Source organism: Struthio camelus, chromosome 5 (assembly GCF_040807025.1).
Source record: "Struthio camelus isolate bStrCam1 chromosome 5, bStrCam1.hap1, whole genome shotgun sequence".
Taxonomy (NCBI): domain Eukaryota; kingdom Metazoa; phylum Chordata; class Aves; order Struthioniformes; family Struthionidae; genus Struthio; species Struthio camelus.
In genome coordinates this window covers 71,130,829-71,151,822 of record NC_090946.1, presented here as the reverse complement: position 1 = coordinate 71,151,822, position 20,994 = coordinate 71,130,829, and the positions used below count along the sequence as shown (strand labels likewise).

The following is a 20,994-nucleotide window of genomic DNA, read 5'->3' as shown; positions in this document are numbered from 1 at the left end:
ACCCATTTTCCAGAACGCACTTAACTTCTTTTGATTAGAAAAACTGTTGCTTTCATTGTTCTGTTTCCATTCAGGAAGGATTCAGAGAATTTAAAAGCATGATTAGCAAGCAGAGAATAGTAAGTACCAAAATTAGTTTTAAAAAAAAATTAGTTTTAAAAGCATAAAAAGGTACGTGACACGCCATTAAGCTAATCTCTTCAGTACTAACGTATGTTTGGTTTGGATGCAAGAGGAAGTTCCAATTCCCACATATAAAAAGACAAAATGTAAATAAAAAACTGGAAACAAGAAACAACAAATGGAGGTAAAAACGTGAATAAGTTATACAACTGCTTTAAAAGTAGCACATAGCACATCTTTCTAGTTAGCAAACAGTACCACATTGGTGCAAACAGCACCTAAAAGGTATATTTACTTGCTACACCTAATTATTTGTCAATAGTTTTATCAACCCATTAAAAAAAACCCTTTTTTTTTCCAGAAAAGAAAATTAGAACTGCAAGCCATGAACAAAAATTAAGTTTCAAAGATTTAAGAAGCTGACACACAAGCCTAAAAAAGAAAAAAACGAACCACCACACCTCAGACTTTATTTACACACTTGATGCAAAAGTCAGTCCATCCTGATTTTATATGCAGCTAGTTTGATTTAAAGCCCCATTTTTGCTAATGTTAGAAATAACATTCCAAACACAACAGCCCTAGAAGGCTTTGAAAAATAGGTCTAATACTGTCCATTTAAAGTCATCAAGAAATTCTGTGATCCAGTGGATTAGTTGTTCAAAAAAATCCAAATTATTTTCATTACATGAAAACCTGTTCTTCCAAATCAATGAAGACAAATTGCCAAATCATTTTCACCTAGTGCTCAAGACTAACTCCTGAAAACATTAGCAGCTATTCAGCATATCAGTCCCACTGGAACATACTTCTGAACAACATATACTGAAGAAACAGGTTTGTTACATGATGTTACAGGGCAAGGTTTGTTACACGATGTATAAGCCGTAAAAAAACCATAGCTTATTGTTTTGGCCTGTTGAACATTTGTTGGATGCTCTGGAGATATTTCATTACAGGCTATCACACATTCCTGTTCTATAGGGTTGTATACCTGGGAGAGGAGCGGGTGGGGGCCAAGTCTAGGAGCCAAAAACTCTGTATTATAAATAGCTGTGGCTTAAGCAATCCACAGAATCAAACTGGCAGCATGGTAGGGAACATTACCAAAAACCCTTAAAACATTGTTTTACGTTGTTAATACATCACTATATAGAGATTAAGTCCAAAAGAAAAATCCTACCCTATGCCAAACATACTTCTTTGTAAAACCATTTCTACAAAGACTAGCATACACAGAAAAATCTCATTATACCTCCAAGTTCTTGAGCTCTACGTGGCTAGAAATAAACGCTGTGCCACTGAGTGGCAGAGATTGCCATTTGGCAACAGTAATGGAAGACAGAGCTTAAATGATAACTGCTTTATACAAGTTACAATAAATATATGTATTGAATCACATAAAGTACATATTAGCATACCAAACAATTAAAACAGAATAGTCTCAGCTGATTAAAAGAATGCCTTGTGGCAAGACGGTATCTCCAGAAATTATTTAGGAACAGTCCTAGTGCACATGAACAATTGAGGGGGGGGAAGTGGAGGAGGGTAGAAGCGTCTTCAAAGGTATCCTTCCCCTCAGACCTCAAGCTCCTCTAGCCTCTAATGAGGTGCTTAATAAACACTTTTATTTTTCTGTGCTAAGATGCTCAAATATAACTTTAAAAAGTCTGAAATAAAAGTCTAGTCAGAAGCTATACTGTTAATATATTAACAGTCTCTATGCACCATCTTCAAGATATGATCAGATATATTTGTTTGCCAGTATTACTAATAACTAGTATAACACCTTAAATGGCTTTGCAATGAAAGTCACAAACAGGGACACATGAGAAAAAACAAGCAATAGTATATAGAAAATACAGACTCAAAGACGACAGCCATTACATTTTCTAAATAACTTTTGATGCTATTAGTCACAAAGGACTCGTTAAAACAGAAGTACAAGATTTAGCTCCTCTGGTTTATTGCTGGTTTTCATCTTACCATTAGGATATGTTTTCCCATGATATCTGCTCAGAAATCCACACAAGTTAGCAGTGACACAAAATGTCAGTGCCACTTCTATTTTGGGGGCGAGGTGGCTTTTTTTTTTTTTTTTAAACAAAGAGAACAACAATCATGTATGCACATGTAACCAGGAATAAATAAATAATAAATTTAAAAAAGTAATGAGAATATTGATAGTCTTTCCCCACTATATCCTAGGCTGGTCACGGAAAGGTGATCACAAAAAAAAAAAAAACTCAAGAGCTACTTCATAAAGTTCTTTCAGAGAGGTGAAAAAAATCTTACTTTGTCTAAAGTGTTTTAAAGATGGCCAATTAAAGAGAGGTTTCTGTTACCACCATGCTAGATAGCTTAGAAACTTAATATTTAAAGAAAAAAGCCCTCATGCAACTGAAATAAATGCTGAAAATTTGCTTGACAAAATTTTTGCACTGGAAGCTATCATTTGCATTTAATAAAGGCAATGGCTGTGATATAGTGGCAGGACAGAAGCATGGGTCAGCACCTAACATAATTCTGTATTACTTAACAAAGCTATTTAGTTTGTTTTATCTGAAAATTGATTTCAACAGTGATTATAGTACCACATGCTGTCAATAAATCAAGCAGTTTCTGGCATGGTGAGAAAACCGGCCACTGTAGTTTATATTTTATTACATTTTGATTTGTTTGTATTCAAAAAGCCTTTAAACTAGAAAAAGGCGAAGCAGGGCAGCCCATGGAAACAATGAGATGATAATACATATACACAACAGTCATAGCACATTAGTCTTCCATTTGCTGTTCTGCCTGGCAGAAGAACTTGAAGAAAGAGCTATAATTTCTGTTCTTCCTTAGTGAAGGTCACCAAGCCAATACTTCCTTGAAAGAAACAGTACTCTCTCCCTATTATAGACTACCCAACATCTAGATTCAAGCTGAATAGAGGTCTTCTAAATAGAAGTTTCACGTCTTCCAAATCAGTCCAGCTAGACCTAGAAGTTATCACTCCCAGTCACCTATTACTGCCTTCTACAAAAGGCAACCAGCTACTTCCAACTCTTCTATCCCCCAAATGAACCAAACAAATGAACTGTCTAAGTGCTCCTACACCCTTTCAATGCAATCATTGAAGTTTCAACTTCAAACATAAAATAGTGAGCAAGAAAATGAACAATTTAGTGATTCATCTGCAGGTTCAGTATATTCCAGCTCAAGGGTGGTAAGTTATGGAGCCCTTCTAGCTGTTTTTGGTCACGCATCTGTGTCCTACCCCAGGGCCAACCAACCCGTGTTCCGTGTAACAGTAGGTATCATGGGTGAGAAGTGCAAGTTTCTAAACACATACATTTGAGCAGGCAATATAGACAGAAATAAGAGTCTGTGGATTAAATTTTCAACTTTATTTCCCTATAGTGGTAAATTAAAACTATTGGTAAAGTACTGTAAGAAACACTTGATTATTTTCCAGAGTGTTAGGTTTTGGGTTTTTTTTGTTTTGTTTTAAGAGAGAAGGAGTAATGCTTCTTTACAATCATTAACTCGTAACATAAAGCCCCTTCTTTCTAAAGAAATTCATAGAGAAGATAATGAGAGGCTATCTCCGAGGTTAACATGGTAGATCTGCAACAATCTAGGTTCAGAGAGACATAGAATTAAAACTAGCTTAATGGTGAAAAAAAGAAAAGGAAAGAGCTCATTTCTATGAACTCAGGTGCACTTGACCACGAGTTACTACTGTCTTAACTCAAAAGGAGACCTACCCACCTCTCTGACAAAACAGAACTCTACAATAAAGCTTATTTGCCTATAAAGTAACTTCTGCTAAAGTGAATTAGATGCTAGAGAGCATGTCCACAAGTTACTATGGGTTGACATAACCATGCCCACTCCCAGGCATTTTCCCCTGGAGATTGGTGTTCTGAGCATAGTTTTTGGGCACGGGGAAACAACTAAAGTATTTTACCAGAATGAGGCGCTACTCCCAAACAGAGAGGAAAACAATACTCAGATTTAGTCATATTACCTTTCTTTGTTCACAGCTCGAAGGCACTAATATCCTGAACTAACTACTGAAGTAAGAGGTCATACTTGAAGGAATAGGTCAACTGTTCTGGTAACTATTTAGTCCAGCACATTAATCTTTACTAACAGGATACATTCAGGCTAAAGGTAGATCTGGGCTGCACAGAAAAGTACACGTTTCTACCTTCCCGTTATATAAGAGTACTTCAGATTTTGTATCTTCTAGGAAAGAGCTACATCTAAAACAAACAAACAAAAACACCAAAAACCACACACAAACCAACCCCACTTTCAACTGTTTTCTGGCTTAGTTATCAAAGGTTAAATGAACTTCTAGCTCTCAGCAGAAGAATCAATGTTAAATATTCACAACTTTCCTCTTCCTCATCTCCCCCTTTCCCAGGAAATTCCACATGCTGAGTACTTCCTTCAAGCATTTCAAATTAGTTAGTATTAAAATTTGGTTTTTATTTTTCATTTACTTAACTAAAAATGATTTGTCCCTCTCAGCGCTTTGCTGTCCGTCTAAGATAAATCTGACCACGTAATCTACAGTTGATATTTATATACATAAATATGTATACATGTATAAATACATATACACATACACATTTGTAATCTCAGTTCTTTGCAATATCTATATTTGCCCAGCGAGCCCTTGGGTCAAAGACTGAGGCTTCCAGGTGATACAGTAAAAAAAAGACCATTCTGTCAGCTATGACTGAATTTTTGCTTATTTCAACAGCCACTCTAATGCCGGGTACTCGGCATTGGAAATAGAGGGAATATCATTTTTATGATCTACACTAGTTGGCAGTATAGAAGAGAAGGAACATGTAGTTTAAATGAAATGAAAAATAAAAAGCAGGAGCAGACGGGCCAGAGGTTGAAGGGACCTATCAAAATGTGTGTATTGCTTTTTGGGTACCTCATCACAAAAACTGCTCTCAAAATTATTTTAGTTTCAATAGTTCCAGAGATCATTTAGACCGCAAAAATCTTAGCAAATTATGTTTCCCTCCTCCCTTAAACTGGCCAGCTCAAAGAAAGCCATTTTTAAAAGATGTGACGCCATTAGCTCAAGCGGGAAAAAGACAGATTTAAATTTCAACCCCTTTCAATAGCGTGGAAATATTGGTCCATGTGATTTAAACTTCAGATTTATAAAAGATATGGCTATTAGAAAATAAAGTCAATTCTTGACTTTGCAACCTCAACAAGTTAAGCACCATAGCCTTCTTAAGATAAAGTCGTGTACGGTCAAGTTTTACTTCCTGGCTCATTCTGTGCATAGAACAGACTGGAGTCAGGGAGTGAGTCAAGACTGCACTATGAATAAGATTGCTGTGTCCCTCACCTCTTTTACTCACGCAGAATACACCCTAGAACAGCAAGAAGGCAGAAATACAGAAGATAAAGAAGTACAGGTCTCACGAATAAGCCAAGTGAACATCAACTGAGGGGATTTGTTTCTATCCATGCCTCTGCCAAAGACTTCAGTCAAACCCAAAACTTCCACTAGCAGCAGGTAAGAACAATGCATGGGGCTACATATGCAAGCAAAGATTAATTAGCAGCATGCACACTGCGTTTCATGGAGGGCACAGAAATACAGCATGTGAGCACATTAACTTAAAAATCTCTCTTATAAGCATATACATAGAAACAAACAAAAGATGTTCAGGACACATTTGGAAAAAGAGAACAGCCTTGCTTTTGAATGCCTGATTCTGCAGCCTTAGTCCTAACAATTTGTCCGGGCATTTTACAACAGTAGTTCTTCAAATACAGATTTGTTTAAAATAAAAATTAATCAGTTCAAGATGACGACATTCAGCACCCCTATATACACAATTTAAGAATTACAAAAACATATAGGCTTTAAAAAAAACTCCAAAACCTAAAGACGACGCATTTTAAAAGTATTTTGTCCCTGTTCACATACACAAATTTGAGGTATTGATTTCATTTAAATTCCTCAATCATATCAGCTCATTAAGTGTTCAAAAAGTGAACAATTTCAAATTGGATTAAAAATACAAGATAGTTGCATTATGGTACAGATTCACAGCATACCAGAACTGCACACTATGCATGAGATGACAGTAACTCAACCACAAAAAGGGTAACAGAACAGGGAAATAGAGAAGAACAATCAAAGGAATGGAAGTCCTCCCACTTAGGGGTGATTAAATAAGGGGTGGGGGGGGTGGGGGAATCTACAGATGACACTATAAAAAGTCAATGAAATCATTAATAATTTGAAAATTATTATTTACACCTCACCCAGGCAAGCTTTTAAGCCCCATGTTAATACAGACTAAAAAAAGCATACCAGGATGGAAGACCAGACACTTGTTCTGTTTCTAAAACTCTTCTTCAAGATCTGTTACTGATGCACATGGCAAAAAAATTTCTAAGCTATATGGACCACTGGACTTACCTAATCTGGCTCCTTTTGTATTACCTGAAGTAACCAAGACATGGGTAAGGGTAACATGAGAAGAATCACCATCTTTTTTCCCATTCTTATATTCTCTCCCCAAATCATCTGCGCGGAGCAACACTAAACACAGAAAATTAGGCAAGATGGACCTCTCATTTTCAAACATGACTACAACTGGATTCTTTGGGATTTAAATAAGCGGCCTACTGAATTAAATGCCTTTTCATGTGCTGTAGTCACTTCTTAATACTTTTGTACATACTAACAGGTACCTGTTGCTATTTACAAACTGACAGAAGTATCAGCTTAAGTCATTTGCAGCATGGGCATCATTACCCGACACACCAGAAATCTGACTTTTAGTCATTTTTCCATGCCTTCTTTCTATATAGCTTTATGAAGTAGCTTCATTCAACCTAAATCTTATCTCCTGATTGCAGGGCAGGAAAAACATTTGTTCATTTTCATAAATCACTAAGATCTGTTGTATTTTTCATCTATACAAGTCCAAGGCATCATGAATTTAGTTAAGCACTATACAAGCGTCTATAAATAAAGTATTTGTGGGACGCTGCTGCTTGTGTTGTCCCTGTTCTTTGAACAGCAGACAGTTTCTAGTCCTCACAATCTGCCGTTTTCCATACACATTAAATTCATTTCGAGGAAAAAAGAATATGAACCAGTATGTTTCCAAACCTACTTGTAGTCTAGAACCTCTTCTAGAGGCTTTTTAAAAAGCCACACTAAAACACAGGTACTAAAACATAGGAAGAAGGGAACGTTAAGAGAATCTTCTCTTAAAAACACAAACAGAAAATGCACAACACACACAAAACCCCCTTTTCTTTATAAGAAAATCCTATAGAGGTATTCCTAATATGCTCTAGAATATTTCTACGTTTACTAGTCTTCAATATGCTGACAAACCGCTTGCTTTCTGCATGTATAACAAACATACATGTTGGTTACAGCCAACCTTGTTAGAATGCAAAGTCTATACTATTATTTGTATGCAATTATTCTATTAATTAAGTTAATGAGTCAGGCACTGAGGTTTTCAGAGTTGTCTGGAGGCTAAACAATGCCCACTGGGAAACGCTAGCATACTATACGTGCCGGTCACATTCTCGTGAGTGCCCCAGTCCCTTTTCCCATTCTGCCCCCTACCCATACATGACAAAGTATCATTGATAATCTAAGAAAACTATACTTTGCATTCAGAATTCCAACTGAAAGGACAACTGAAAGTGAGGGGAAAAAAAATGCAGGAACAGTGTGCAATGTGTTGTCCTATTGAGACTCATCTCTTGCACATTTTAAGTACAGGAAAAGTATGAAAATAAAGCTAGATCTGCAAGTATGGAAAGATGTTCTGAAGAAAGCTACACACACATTTTCAGTTAACATTGAAAGTTCTTCACAAATTAGGATCGAGTGCAAAGTTCTCACAGTTAGAGTACCAAAAAGAAGTAACCAGTTCTGGTCTCACCAACCTGTAACTCATCAGCCTAAGTAAATCAAAAAATACCCAGCTAAGATATTGATAATGACAAGTCTTATAATTGCAAAGGAACCGGAATTCCAGTCAAGAAGTAATACTGTTTTTAATGCCACAGCAACATACTGCAAAGACAAAAACATATCACAATTAAGTATATGTATTTCTACTATTTATTATGAACTTCTCTTTTCTGATACAGTTCCGATTTCTTTCTAAGGGCTTTCCCTGTCGCTAGAATACCAGTTCCCTCCACCAAAATTCAATCATTGTTTTACCTGAATTTGCCAAGATACTAAAGTTCACAAAATCTAATGATTTCATTAACATACTGTAACATGCATCTTTCTGCACAAGAAATAAACAAACTCAATGAAGTGCATCAGAAAGAATACACACACTACAGAGCAAACACAAAAATTCTTTTTTTTCTTATAGTCATTTAGGGGAGGGGAAGTGGTAATTTTGGATAAGAATATGGTTTTCAAATGTATTTTTGCACAAACTTTTCAGCACTGCATTTTACATATAGGTTGGTATTAACACTTTACAGGAAATTCCAGAATCCACTTGAACCCTGTAGATTTCCAAATGAAGCAAAACCATTAACTCTGGTTTTCCAGATTAACACGGGAAAGCGAGTAAGCCACAATTTAATCGACCTCTTTGAATTCACTGCACCTTGCTAGCGAGCAAAGCAGAAAGCAATGTAAAAGTTTGAAAAAAGTAGCAGCAGCAACAACAGAATAATCAGTCAAAAATGGAACACTCCAGTATATACACCTATAAAAAGAAATCACACAACAGAAATAAGTTGGCGGCCTTTAATTAAGCCTAAGGTCTCCTGAGACAATATGGAACAGGATACTGACACTTAACTGACATGCTCACATCATGATTTTAAGAGAAGAGAGCTCCGGGAATTATGAAGAATGATAAAAAAAACGTGATAAGCAACTAAAAGACAAGTCCAAAACCTCATGATGAGACTAGAAAATAAGATAGATACACACCTCAGAACGAAAAAGAAAACAGAAAAATATCTGAGAAATATTTTGCATGTTCGCTTTAGTCTAAGTTGCTCTAAATAAAATTCAACTTCCTCAAAAGCATTTTCTCCAGTCTTAAAATATTTTTTGTCAAATACTTCACCAGAAGTTCTATAACCACTTTACTTACAGCCATCTATCACATCAAAATTATAACAATCTAGACAAACTTAATATGCTCTTCAAAAGTCATCACACATTTGCCTGGAAAAACTACACGTTTTAGTAATATTTACCTCATGTTCTTGGTTATCTTGTCCATCTTTACCACTTTTTCCACTCTTGCCTGATTTTGCAGGTTCCTAAAAAATGAAGTTTGCAGCCTCAGTTATTTTGTAAAGATTTAGATAGACTTTCACATCAAGAATTCAGTTTTTTAGCTACTTGCTAAGAACGTTAAAAATGGTGAGATGAGAATTATATTGTTTCACTGAAAAAAAACTTAATACTGAAAAAGCAGTCTCTACAAAGTTGCTTTTAACATTTTTCACCTTCAAGAAAATTTCTTACATTGTATTTATTCCTCAAAACCCACTTATAACGTGTTTAAAGAGAGGCTTGTATATAGGTAAACAAGCAGGGGCAAAGAATGCAAATGATTTCAGCCATGCCTAAGAACTGAGCCTTGCTGTCTTTGCTTTTTGGCCTCGGGAGTAGTTATATTTAGCTTTGAAACAAGCATCAGTGCAGTACACATTTTACACTTCATTATCTTGTCTCTTCTAGGTGTTTCCTCCAAGTAACTATAATGGGGCTAAAAACTCTAGTATGTGAAGTAGGTCTGCACCCCAAATTCTCTTTCCCAGCATTGCACTTAAGTTACATCCTTCACCCATTGCATATTTTTGAGCTACTTCTGTTATTCTCAGAAGAGAAATAAGTGTTGAGGTTCTTCAACATCAAAGAGACAAGGATGTTAGGAAAAAGTAAAAAAAAAAAAAAAAAAAGAAAATAGAAACGCAAAATCCGCCCAATCTTCCTACACCTAATTTTAAAGTGATGTTGAAAAACTAGAAAGCAGATAGAAGTCAAACAAACATAAAAAGGTCTGGTGGGATAGCAGCAGGACCATGCAGACTTATACTTCACTGCTTCTGATGTGCACTCATTCCCGTGACAGCTAATTGCCTATCACACAAAATAAAGTGCAATCCCGTTGACTTTATATTGGACTTAAAACTTTTCTGCTAACGTTCGTTACTTGTGCTAGCCCCTTTTACGGCTGCCAAACAAATCCCTCCCAGATGCATAGGGGAAACTGAGGCAAAGCGAGGCCAAAACAACATCCATCTTCCATTGGCAGGAGGAGCAGATGAAAAGATTTCAAGCGCTGATTAACGCTTGCTGAGTGCTTACGGTGATTCTCCAGGCACAACTTCAACTGCAGTCAAAGCAACGCGCCAGTGAAACTTCCCGGGACGAGGGCTGGAGAGGTGGCTCTCCCAGGAATCCCCCCCCCCCCCCCAAACGTTTATCCTGCCTCCCTCAAAACCACCCCTTCCTCCGCCACGAGAGACTCGGGCTGGTCCCAAATTAAGAGACACCCTCTCCAACTCACTCTTCCTCCAGGCGCCTTGTCCAACTGCGTGACCCCCCCCCCCAGCCCTCCGCCACACAACAGACCCACGACCGCCCTCCATCAACTCCCTCAACCCCTCGCCCACCCCGCCCCCGGCGCCGCGGCCTCGCCCGCGGGGGCTCCGCGCCCCATTCCGGCGGGGAGCAGAGGGGGGTGAAACCCCCGGAGCGGGGCAGGGCGATGCCAGCCCGCCACAGCCTCCCCGGGGCCAGGCCCCAGCCCCCCCCCCCCCCAAGGAGTCACCTCAGCCCCCACTCAGAGGAAAGGAAGGGGACCGCCTGCGTACAACGGTGGGGGGGGGCTGCCCCTGGCCCGACCCGACCCGCCCCAGCCCCCCTCAGGGCCCTGCCCCAGGCCCCTCCCGGCGGGGCCTGCACCCCACAGCCTCCCCGCGGGGCCCGACCCGCCCGGCCTCCCCGCGCGCGCCCCCGCCGCCGACTCACTTTCTCCTTCTTGTTTTTATTCGGCATGGCCGCTCGGTTCGGCGCCGCGGCCGGAGAGGCGCAACCTCCGGCGGTCCCGCTCCGCGCTGCCGCTCCCCCCCCCCCCGCCCGCCTCGGCGACGGCCGCGGCCTCGGCCTCCCCCCACCCCCTTCCTCCTCCGCCCCCTACCCCCCCGCCCGCAGGAGCCGGGACGCCGCCTCCCCATTGGCTGCCCCGGTCACGTGAGGCGAGGCTCCCATGGCGTCACCCTGTGGGCGGGCTTCTCTGTTGCTTCCCGCCCCTCCCCCCTCCTGTCACGCTCCGAGCGGGGCGGCGGCGGCGGCGGCGGCGACGGGGACCGGCCGGGGGCGGCGGCGGCGGCGGGGGCAGCAGCGGCAGCAGCAGAGCCGGGGCTCGGGGCTGTCTTCGCTCCGCAGAGCCCCCAGGGCAGAGCCGCTCCTCTGGATCCCGCCGCCTCTCGGAGGAGGGCGGAGGGCTGAGGCGGCGCCTCAGCGCCCCGGGCCTTCGGCGGGCTCTCGCGGCCGGCGGGGCCCCGCGGGAGGTGGCCGGGCGCCGAGGCTGAGCTGCCCCCCGGGAGCTCGGCCTCCCCTGGAGGCCGGTAGCGGGAGGGTCCGACCGGTCCGGGAGCCTCTCGCCGCAGGGCGGCAAGTGTTTAAGGAAGAGAAAGTTAATATAGGGCGTATACGAAGCGTGCTGTCCCTGTCGTACACACCCAGTCTGGTCATCATCAGTCTGAGGACTTCAGGGTGTGCTTGCAGTATGTGGATAAGGAAAAGGTGAGCTTTACATAGATGCAGCCTGATTTTGTAATAGTATCTTTGTCCCCGCCCCTTTTTTTAATGCTTAGGTGCATATGTTTTCTTTTCAATTATGCCCACCTTTGGCCAGAGGTTAGTGTTAAAACAAGCCACTCTTTAACCTTTCCGAGCAGCAATGCAAAAATCGGAATAGTCTTCTGACACAAAAGAAGACAGGTATGACACTTTATCAGGAACGTTTACAAATTGCATTTATCATGTAGCCTGACCAAGCCCCAAGTTACTATTAAACTGAGGAAAAAAGCATAGGGAATTGTAACCCAAGACATAAAACATCTAAAATGTATATTAAATACGTTTATTAAGCTTTAACTATGCTGCACTACTAAAGGATGAAGAAATTACAGGTGCCTATTAAATACTAGCATTAAAAAATTGACTTCCTTTCTTTCCCACCCGGTGAGTATAAAAGCCAGCACCAGTGAGCAGCTGAGGTCTCATTTCTCAGGAACTGGGATTTCTAATAACTGTTCCTGTCTGATGTGATGATAGCTAGCATCAGCTTGTATGTGTCGTAGGGGAACACTTTGCTTTTGCTGTGGTCACAAGGCGAAGAAATTTTCCCTTATCCAAGCACTGCAAAGAAGTCTTCTGACTACGGGGAGTTGCTTCCTCTTGCTTCAGTCCCCTCCCCGCCTCTTATGTGCTAGAAAACAAATTATGTCTGCCTCTTAGCCTTTCCCTAATCTTCTCTGGTTAGAGGATTTAGAATGGAGGTGCCACTATCACTATTGTGCTTCTGTTAGGAATCGGTCATCAGTGAATTTCTACTCATTATAAATAAGACTTCTGACCAACCCAGAAAGAGGAATGTGGGTTAGGAACATACTCAGAAATAGTAAGGCAAAGCAATCCAGCCCTCTTTTAAGCTGGAGTTTGATCAGCGTATGAAAGGATTCATATAGCTGAGGATAAACTCCAGAACTTCCAGTTCTTTATTAGGTTATAGTTTCACACAAACTTAAACTGTTCTTAATTCCAAGCGGTTGTGTTCCCACCTCCCTCCTTTGCGCTGTTGCTAGTGCTGTGCCCCTAAACCAGTTCACAGAGTTGATCTGGCTGAAAACTATCCCACCAAAGTGATGTGTTTTTTGCCTTGAACTGGCACACCACCTGCTTTTGTAAACACTAGCAATGGCCGAAGGAAGCGGGTGGAAATGTGTGGCGGGGGAGGGATGTGACCTCAACAGACTAGATTTAGATCAGTTTAAGCTGCTTAATGAGTTTCTCATTGGCTCTTGGCCTCCTTTATGCTTCCTAGTGCCCATAGTTTTTCCAAATAATAGAAACACTGTGTCAGTATCGTTGTTACCCACCTACTCCTGAATAGCAGCAGCAAAAATTGTCTGTTTTGCTGGTAGTTGGGAAAACACTGAATCCGTGCATTAGACTGAATACAGGTTCAAAAGATGGCACTGACTCAGTTAACATTTGGGAGGTTTTCTTTGTGACCACAGATGTAGAGACTCTTGTGAAAACTTGACTCCCCCTCACCTCACTTGCTAGGGAAAGACTCTCATTCACCAGTAACAGAAAGCAATTGTATTTTCCAAGGCCTGCTCTAGTATATCAAATAATCAGTGGGTGGAGGTGGTTTGCAAGAAAAATTGTTCCATCTGTATGCTCTAATGGCTTCATGAACTATGAGGACAAGAGAAGTGACATACCGTTTTATGCAGCGATGAAATTTTATTTTTACTACGGTGTTACATCACTGTGGGCCTAATTATTGTGTTACAGAGTAGGAAAATAAGATGATGTAATGGGAGTGTGAATATGACTATATTAATATTTGTATTAACTTCTGAACGTGCTTCATGCAAACTAGATGTTTCCAGAAATCAGAACAGTTTCAGACTGATTAGGCTGTCTCTGTAATTAAAAATGTTGTGCCTACTGTCCAACTTTCTAAATCCTTTCAAACTAGTGCATGCAGTATAGCTAACATTTTGCATTTCTTACTGTATTGATTAAATTGTCTAACCTTGCAAATGTTAAAACAGCTAAATAGCTTCAGTTATACATGAAGCAGGTGAATAATAGTTTGAAACTGGGCCAAATGCCCAGTGAGCCAGTGAAGGGGGGATATTTACATATTTAGCCCTTTCCAACCTTTTTGGATATATATAAATATATAGATAAATATTTTTTGATTCCCGTGCAAAGCCTGATCATTCATGGTCTGGCCTGAGTTGACTGAGCAGATCACTATCACTGTGAAGAGATGCCTTGTTCGCAGTCTGCCTCTCCCAGTCCCAGTTTTATGCTTTTACTGCTTTCCATGCACCATCTTGGTTTGATTGCGTGGTATGCTAATTCAACTTGCTAAAATGGCAGAAAACTGACTGAGCAGGGAAGATGGGAGACAATGAGACCCTTTGCCATCAAGCTGTTAATTTGGCTCAACCGAAACTATGCAACTGTACTTGTGGACAAGGTTTGAGAAGCCAATGAACTGTCATCATTGTATAGAACTGTCAAATATTGGCAGGCTGTTTTTCAAGGTACTTCTTTCTCCCTATTGACTGAAGCAGATCTTTTCCATTTTCTGGCACTCTGTGACAGATGTAAAGAGAGAACTGAAAATTCACACACCACTGGCAGTAAAAAGAGAGGCTGAAATAGATGGGTTGAAATATAAAAAATTTTTCCAGGCTTGTTTTCAGGCTGCACTGCTAAGTAAGATAACCTTCCTATCAGGAGTAGTGAAACTGCGAAATTATGTCTTAAGGAGCTATCTGGGATAATAAACTACTTCATCAGGCTTGAATGCCTGCAATACGCTCTGCTTCTATGCAACCTAGCATCAAGAACTGCAAAGCAAGTATATTCAGCTTCACCAAAAACTTAAACGTCTTTCAGAAACCTTCTCAGCTAGCATGGATTTATTCTGCCTACCCTGAATTACGTTAAATAATTCCTTGGCTGGTCTCAATCTAAATAGCTAGGTTTTAATTCTTTTCAATTCTGTTAATATCCATTAGCATTAGATGTCCCACTGTTATGATCTGCTGTGTTGTAAGGGTTAAAAAATATTTTATTCACAGCTGTATAAAAGTCAGACTCTTTTGAGGTAATGAGTAACAGGTCAAATTTCAGAACACGTATGTATGCGACATAATATTTCAGCCCTATGTGTGACTGCAGTTACAAATGGTAGTTATTGACGTCACTTACATAGAACCAGAGATGCACATCCAAAACCATAATTAACTGATGTAATCATATGTAAATGTAGTAGTGTCAGTACTGTACATCTTCTCACTGAGTATAATTTCTGTAAAATTTGGACTGGTCAAAAATGAAAAAACCTCTCACGTATGGTTAATTATGCTATCAGAATCTCAGCTCGAGGAATTTCCAGTGAATATCTGGAAGTGAGGATGAGATTATATTTGCATTGAAATACACATTTCTTTGCATTATCTCTTTTGAAAACTTTTCATTCTTTCTTGCCTCTTTTAAATTTCGAAAAAGGCAAGATTTTATTTTGAGTTTAGTGAATAGCATTAGCCGTTAGTTATTCAAACAATCATAGCACTATAGGAAACAATTATTAGAATATTTTCCACTTCTGTTAAAAGTTCAGAACTCTCATTCTTTCAGGTAAGTAGGGAAAGCTTATGTTAAGCCCCCTTTTCACCTCCCAGAAGTTTATTGGCAAAAACAGAAGTCGTCTCACGTTAGACCTCTCTATCAGGGAGCAGCAAGAGGGGGCCTGCTCCACGAGAAACAACGAGCCGGGAGCGGAGGGTGACTGCAGCACAGGGAGGGTGTTATCACCCACAGTGCCGTCCCACGGTGCCTGAGCAGGGCTGGGGTGGCAATAGTGTCAGGTTCCGTCAACAGCCTCAGACAAGGCAAGGCCACAAGTCAGGGAGCCCATCCAGGAAGTCCAGTCAGGAACAACAGGAGACAGGGCTGAAGAACGGAAAGATGATTAACTAGAATTGAGAGCCAGAGAGAGGTCTACTGCTGACATAGGTCTAATATCCATCCAGGAGACTGAGCCAGAGAGAAGACTGCCTACAACATACATCAGCAGTCCATCTAGAAAGCCCAGTCATCAAGTCAGGCCAGAGGGAGACACAGCCGGGCACAGATACACCTACAACATAGCTCGGGCTAGGTCTGGATGCCCAGGCCTGAGCCTGAATGCAGCTCCTGGGTCGGGGGTGTGTGGGTAGAAGACTGAGGAGGTCAGGGCAATTAAGACTATCAGTGCACTCAGGGCTCTGAAAGCCTCACAGTTAGTTCTAATGTAAAACACTGGCAAACAAGCTTGAAAAACTAGTCAAAAATCACTCTTTTAAAATAAACAACTGAAAAAGCAAAGCAGCAACTGTAAGTTGTTTAAAAATATTGTTCAGGTTAACCTTGTATGTCTTCTGGAAAATATTTCCTTCATGCTTTCCATCTTTCCCTCACTTGCAAAGTAAGCATAACTACTTACCAGCAGAGGACCTGAGATAAAGTCAATACTCAAAACTGAACTGAAAATAGCTTTCTAAGTTTGAACCCTGTCGATGTATGGTTTTTGGACTTTCTGAGCCATAATGTTGTCACATATGGCTAGTAACTGTCCTGGTACTATACATTGTCAGTAGCTATTTTCCATAATCATTAACGTATTGACTTTGAATTTCTATTTGGGCCAATGTACTTATTTTTAAAGTGAAAATGAAAGAACATAAATAACGAGCATGGAGAACTCAGTGATGCAGAATGTTACTCGGGCATCTTTATTGAGATTCAGTAATATTCTGGACAAATATGTGTTCATACAACAAGAATATATAATGATAATTAAACAAGTATTTTTCTTTGTTTCTGATCACAGAATGCAGTATTTATGCCACTGATTGCCTATTAATTATTAAGGTGACCTACATATCAAAATTTGGATGATGGCAAAAGTAATAGGGCAGGATATTAAGGTGGATGAACCATTGGTCTTATCCAGAATGCCAATTCCTATGTTTCTAAAAGAGCACCTGAACTTGTGTGCTGGTACCCAGCTTCCATAGAGATGGGAACTACAGAAATAGTAACATTAAATCATTTCAGACAAATCACTTGATGTTCTTCTGCCTCAGTGAAGCAACTAAAAAGCTCATAGAAGCAAGCCTTTGCTTCATATTGTGTGGTTGATTTTTTCTGTGAAAATAAACTCAGAGAGGTGTGATTCTATCAGTAACACAGATGACATTAGGAAATCTGCCTTCTTGTTTCTAGTATTTTTTATGATTTTATTTTTAGTATGTATTCTGGTTGAGAAGTACATTCAAATACGATGAAATACAATGATTTAAAATGTATTGGATATGCCTAGCATTCAGAGGGTATCAGGCGTAATTTAGACTTGATAATTCATCTCTTTTTCATGTCAGAACTCAATATTATTATGGTATGTTTTTGTGCAATTTCTGGCAATGTCTTTGTTGATTCCAGGCTTTTTCTGCATTAAGTGTAATGTTTCTATTCACGTACTGCCATTCCTTCTTCCCACATGTTATCAAAGGAAAGATTAATTTTATATCAGATGAGTGAGACTAGTAACCATAAAGGTGACTGCAGCTAAGACTCCTACATCTTCCTTTTTATCATGTTTAAGTTGGTATTTATGGAATGAATGAAGAGTTCCAATTAATTTTACCTCCTGTTGATGCCATACAAAATTTTCTCTTTCAAAACTTTATACTTTTTCTGCTTTTTTAAGGATTTGACACACCGAATATAGCCATATATTTTTATCCCAGTGTGGGAACAGTTCAAAGGTATACTCAGAAGGTGTACCCAGGACTTAGCCCCAGAAATACTGTAAGCTTGTAGGTGCCTAAAGGTCTGTTTCTGGGTGTGCTCAGAATTGCCCAATTTATCAGATGGCGCTTATTCTGGATTTGCGATCTGCCTCAGGAGCAATCCTTGTTTCCTGGCCAGACAGAGAGGAGTGGCTTCCATCAACACAGCTTTTGTATCACTCCCGTTAGAGCAGGCCACCTGCATCTACGCTGCGTAGCATCTGGGCTGATCCTGTAGTCTTCTGCAGGCCTTTCCACAGCCTTTTCAACACACAGGGCACAGTACAAATATCGTTTTTCTGCTGCACTCGCAGACTATGCTCATGCCAGTTCTTACTGCGTGCCTTAACGTGGATCAAGTTTGCTTTCAAGTGGCGTTGCTTGGGGCCACACTGAGATCGCCCAGCATAAAGCTGCGCTGCCCCATCTCTTTTGGTAGCCAGGGTGATTCCTGCAGTCCAGATTCCCCTTTCTTCAAAGCTTGTGATAGCTTAGAGTCCTCTGCCACAGGGACCTCTTCTGGGTATTGTGTAGCCTATCTTTGCATATGAGACATTTTAACAATTTTTTAAAGGTTCTTTAATAATTAATATCCCTTTTTTGTTTGTCCAGGGTGAGGAGAGGAATGCTTGCAGCATACCACATACATGCTATTGTAGCATGTGTCGAGAGAGTCATGGCATGGGGGCAATGCCAGACAAAAGGCTTGAAGGGATGATGTTGGAGGACAGGACCAAGTGGAGGGGCACTTTCTACTGACACCAGTTCCTAGAGCAAACTAAATGCTAATTGCTTCTAAATTTTGTTCGGGAAGAAGCTTTGTAATTTTGCTCCAAAAGGTATTCCATGAATAATGCACACGCAGTGGATGTTTATGTAGAGGTTTTTGGATCAAAACACGTAATGGTTCAAACGGATAGTACAGGTGCACTCAAGATGTACTGTGTGTTATGTTGGGAGCCTTGGTCTGTAATTCAGAGCTCTAGATTCCGCTGCATGCAAAATACCTCAGGCCTTTCATCATTCTAGGATCAGTTTTTCATCGTAACCGTTATAAGAATTTGTTAACTTTGCTAAACCAGCGTATTTCCCATAGCCTCATTTTAGGAGGTAGCAGATTCATTTTTCCTGAAGGTTCAAAAAAATCAGATCCTCTGAAAAAATTCAGACTGAGCAATTAAACGCCGGCAAAGTTTATAAGCACCTCAGACTAGGGCCTTATAATAGAAAGTGTTAGGCAAACTTAACTACAGATTTCTCTTCCATCTGTATTTATATCGTGCTGTGGACTGACTGTCTGGCGTGCCTGTACAGACTTTGCCCCAAAGTGAATATTGTCTGAATCTTGTGTTAAGTATTTATTTCAAAAATGCTGTTTAGAAAGGAGTTATATTGTGTCATCATCCCTTAGGCATGTTAGAATTTCTTCCTGAACTTCAGAAAGATGGATAAAAGCACTGAGAGACAACAAAGGGGAGAAAAGGTTACTAAGAAGTCAGAAAACAAGGCCTTTGACATAGATTTTTTGTCTGCATGCCTTCCTCAAAAGCATGATACGTAATATTATACTTTATGCGTTCCATTTGCAAAGAGGTTCGCTTTTTTCTTTTTTTACTTTATGCTCTTTCTTGCTGTCCACAGTATTTTCCTGTCCCTGAAAATGGCATGTATTGATGTGGGCAGAGATGATTAATTGCAGCTGTTCCTACAGATGATAATTTCCACAAAACAGCTCATGGCTCCAGCATGCTTTTTGTCTCCGCTTTTGCTTTTATTGCTATTCTACGTATTTCTTTCCAATTTTATCAGAAGATTCTTTTTTCGTGCTTTACTTGGCCATTTAGAGAAGTGATCTGTATACAAGTAGCATTGGTTCAAGAATCAACTGAGAGAACTGTTTTTCCCTTCATTTCACACAGGCTGCCAAGGAGGAGGCATGTTGATATTTTTATGGGCAGCCCTTTGCTTATCTTGTGATTTTTAATTTATGGAATAGATGCCCCGATTACTTCATGGACTACTTCAGTTTTATTTTAGAGAAAGAACGAGCAAAACTAAAGCTCTTGGTTTTCAGTATAAGTTAAAAAAAAATAAAAAATCCATGTTATTATCATATAAAAGGAGCAAACTGGTAACTGCCTGTCCATAATCCCTATGGCACTTTAAATTTAAAGTTACATTCGTATAAAGAGAGAGGATAAAAAGTTATAAAATAAATAATGTGTGTAAATAAAGATAAGATATATATAGAAAGGATTCTTTCCTTACATTTTTATATAAATCCTATCCCTCCCCTCGAGTTAATTGGGTTTTTGCAATTTACTTCACTAGATTGGATTTGAATTTTAGTTCTGCTGAACTTGTTAATACATCGTAATGTTTATCCGAAATGTTAGAAACTAATTGAACTACTAGCTAGTCTTTTAGGATTGTTTTTATTTACTTGTGTTATGGAACCGACGAGAGGCTTTTACTCAAGACTGAAGTATCATAGCACTGTATGTCAACGGGTACTAAAAAAACGTCCTTTCCACAGAAAGGTCTGATTTTGTTATGACATACGTACATGCCTAAAGGTATGCTTCTTAGTGTTAGTCAATTAAAGGCAAAATTACCCACACGCTTAAGTTTTTGTGGGCTTGAAGCCAGAATGAGAGTAAAACGATCAAAAGCTGTGTACTTCCAAATTAATTACTACGTATACATTTCTTAAGAGGTGTGACGGCATAGAGGCAGAGGTATGTTAGTAGTCACCCAGATGTGTGAGTTCAGGCTTTGACTGTGCCATCTCTTCCGGTCTCCTCAGCCGTGTGTAGATCCTGTGTCATTTGTTGTGGAGAGCTGAAGCTGACCAGCTGGGATGTTGGCCGTTTCATTCCTCCACGTGCCCTCGGCTGCGGGAGCTGGTACAGCACACCTAGCTAGCCTGATGGGTTAGCTTCAGTGAACCTGCAATATATATTGTACAGCAGGTAGATCCAAGAGCCTCTTATCCTAACTTTTTGATTATTTTGTAAATGTCACAGAAGAGGTGGATTTTTGAGAGGAGGTAAATTGTGTTTAAAAGTCTATTGACGGCCTAACAAGAATTGTTACTGGCAAGAACTTCGATGACTAACAAAAAAAGTCTTACAAGAAGCTGGGGGAATGTCCTGCGAACCTAGCAAAGGATTGGGCTTTAGAAGACTTGGATTATATTCTTAATTTGGCCGCTGATTTGCA

The 20,994-nt window shown here is 40.1% G+C and overlaps 1 protein-coding gene across 1 annotated transcript in view; it reads right to left on the bottom strand.

The window, feature by feature from the left end:
* The window catches only part of PPP2R5C (protein phosphatase 2 regulatory subunit B'gamma), a 90,089-nt gene extending 78,803 nt beyond the window's left edge, over window positions 1-11,286 (bottom strand). The window contains exons 1-2 of the mRNA XM_068947064.1: window positions 11,153-11,286; window positions 9,367-9,432 (exon numbers count right to left, since the gene is read on the bottom strand). Of these exons, the coding sequence (XP_068803165.1) occupies window positions 9,367-9,432; window positions 11,153-11,179 (93 nt within the window). The 5' untranslated portion in view covers window positions 11,180-11,286. The remainder of the gene's footprint in view (window positions 1-9,366; window positions 9,433-11,152) is intronic.
* Window positions 11,287-20,994: the final 9,708 nt, after the last annotated feature.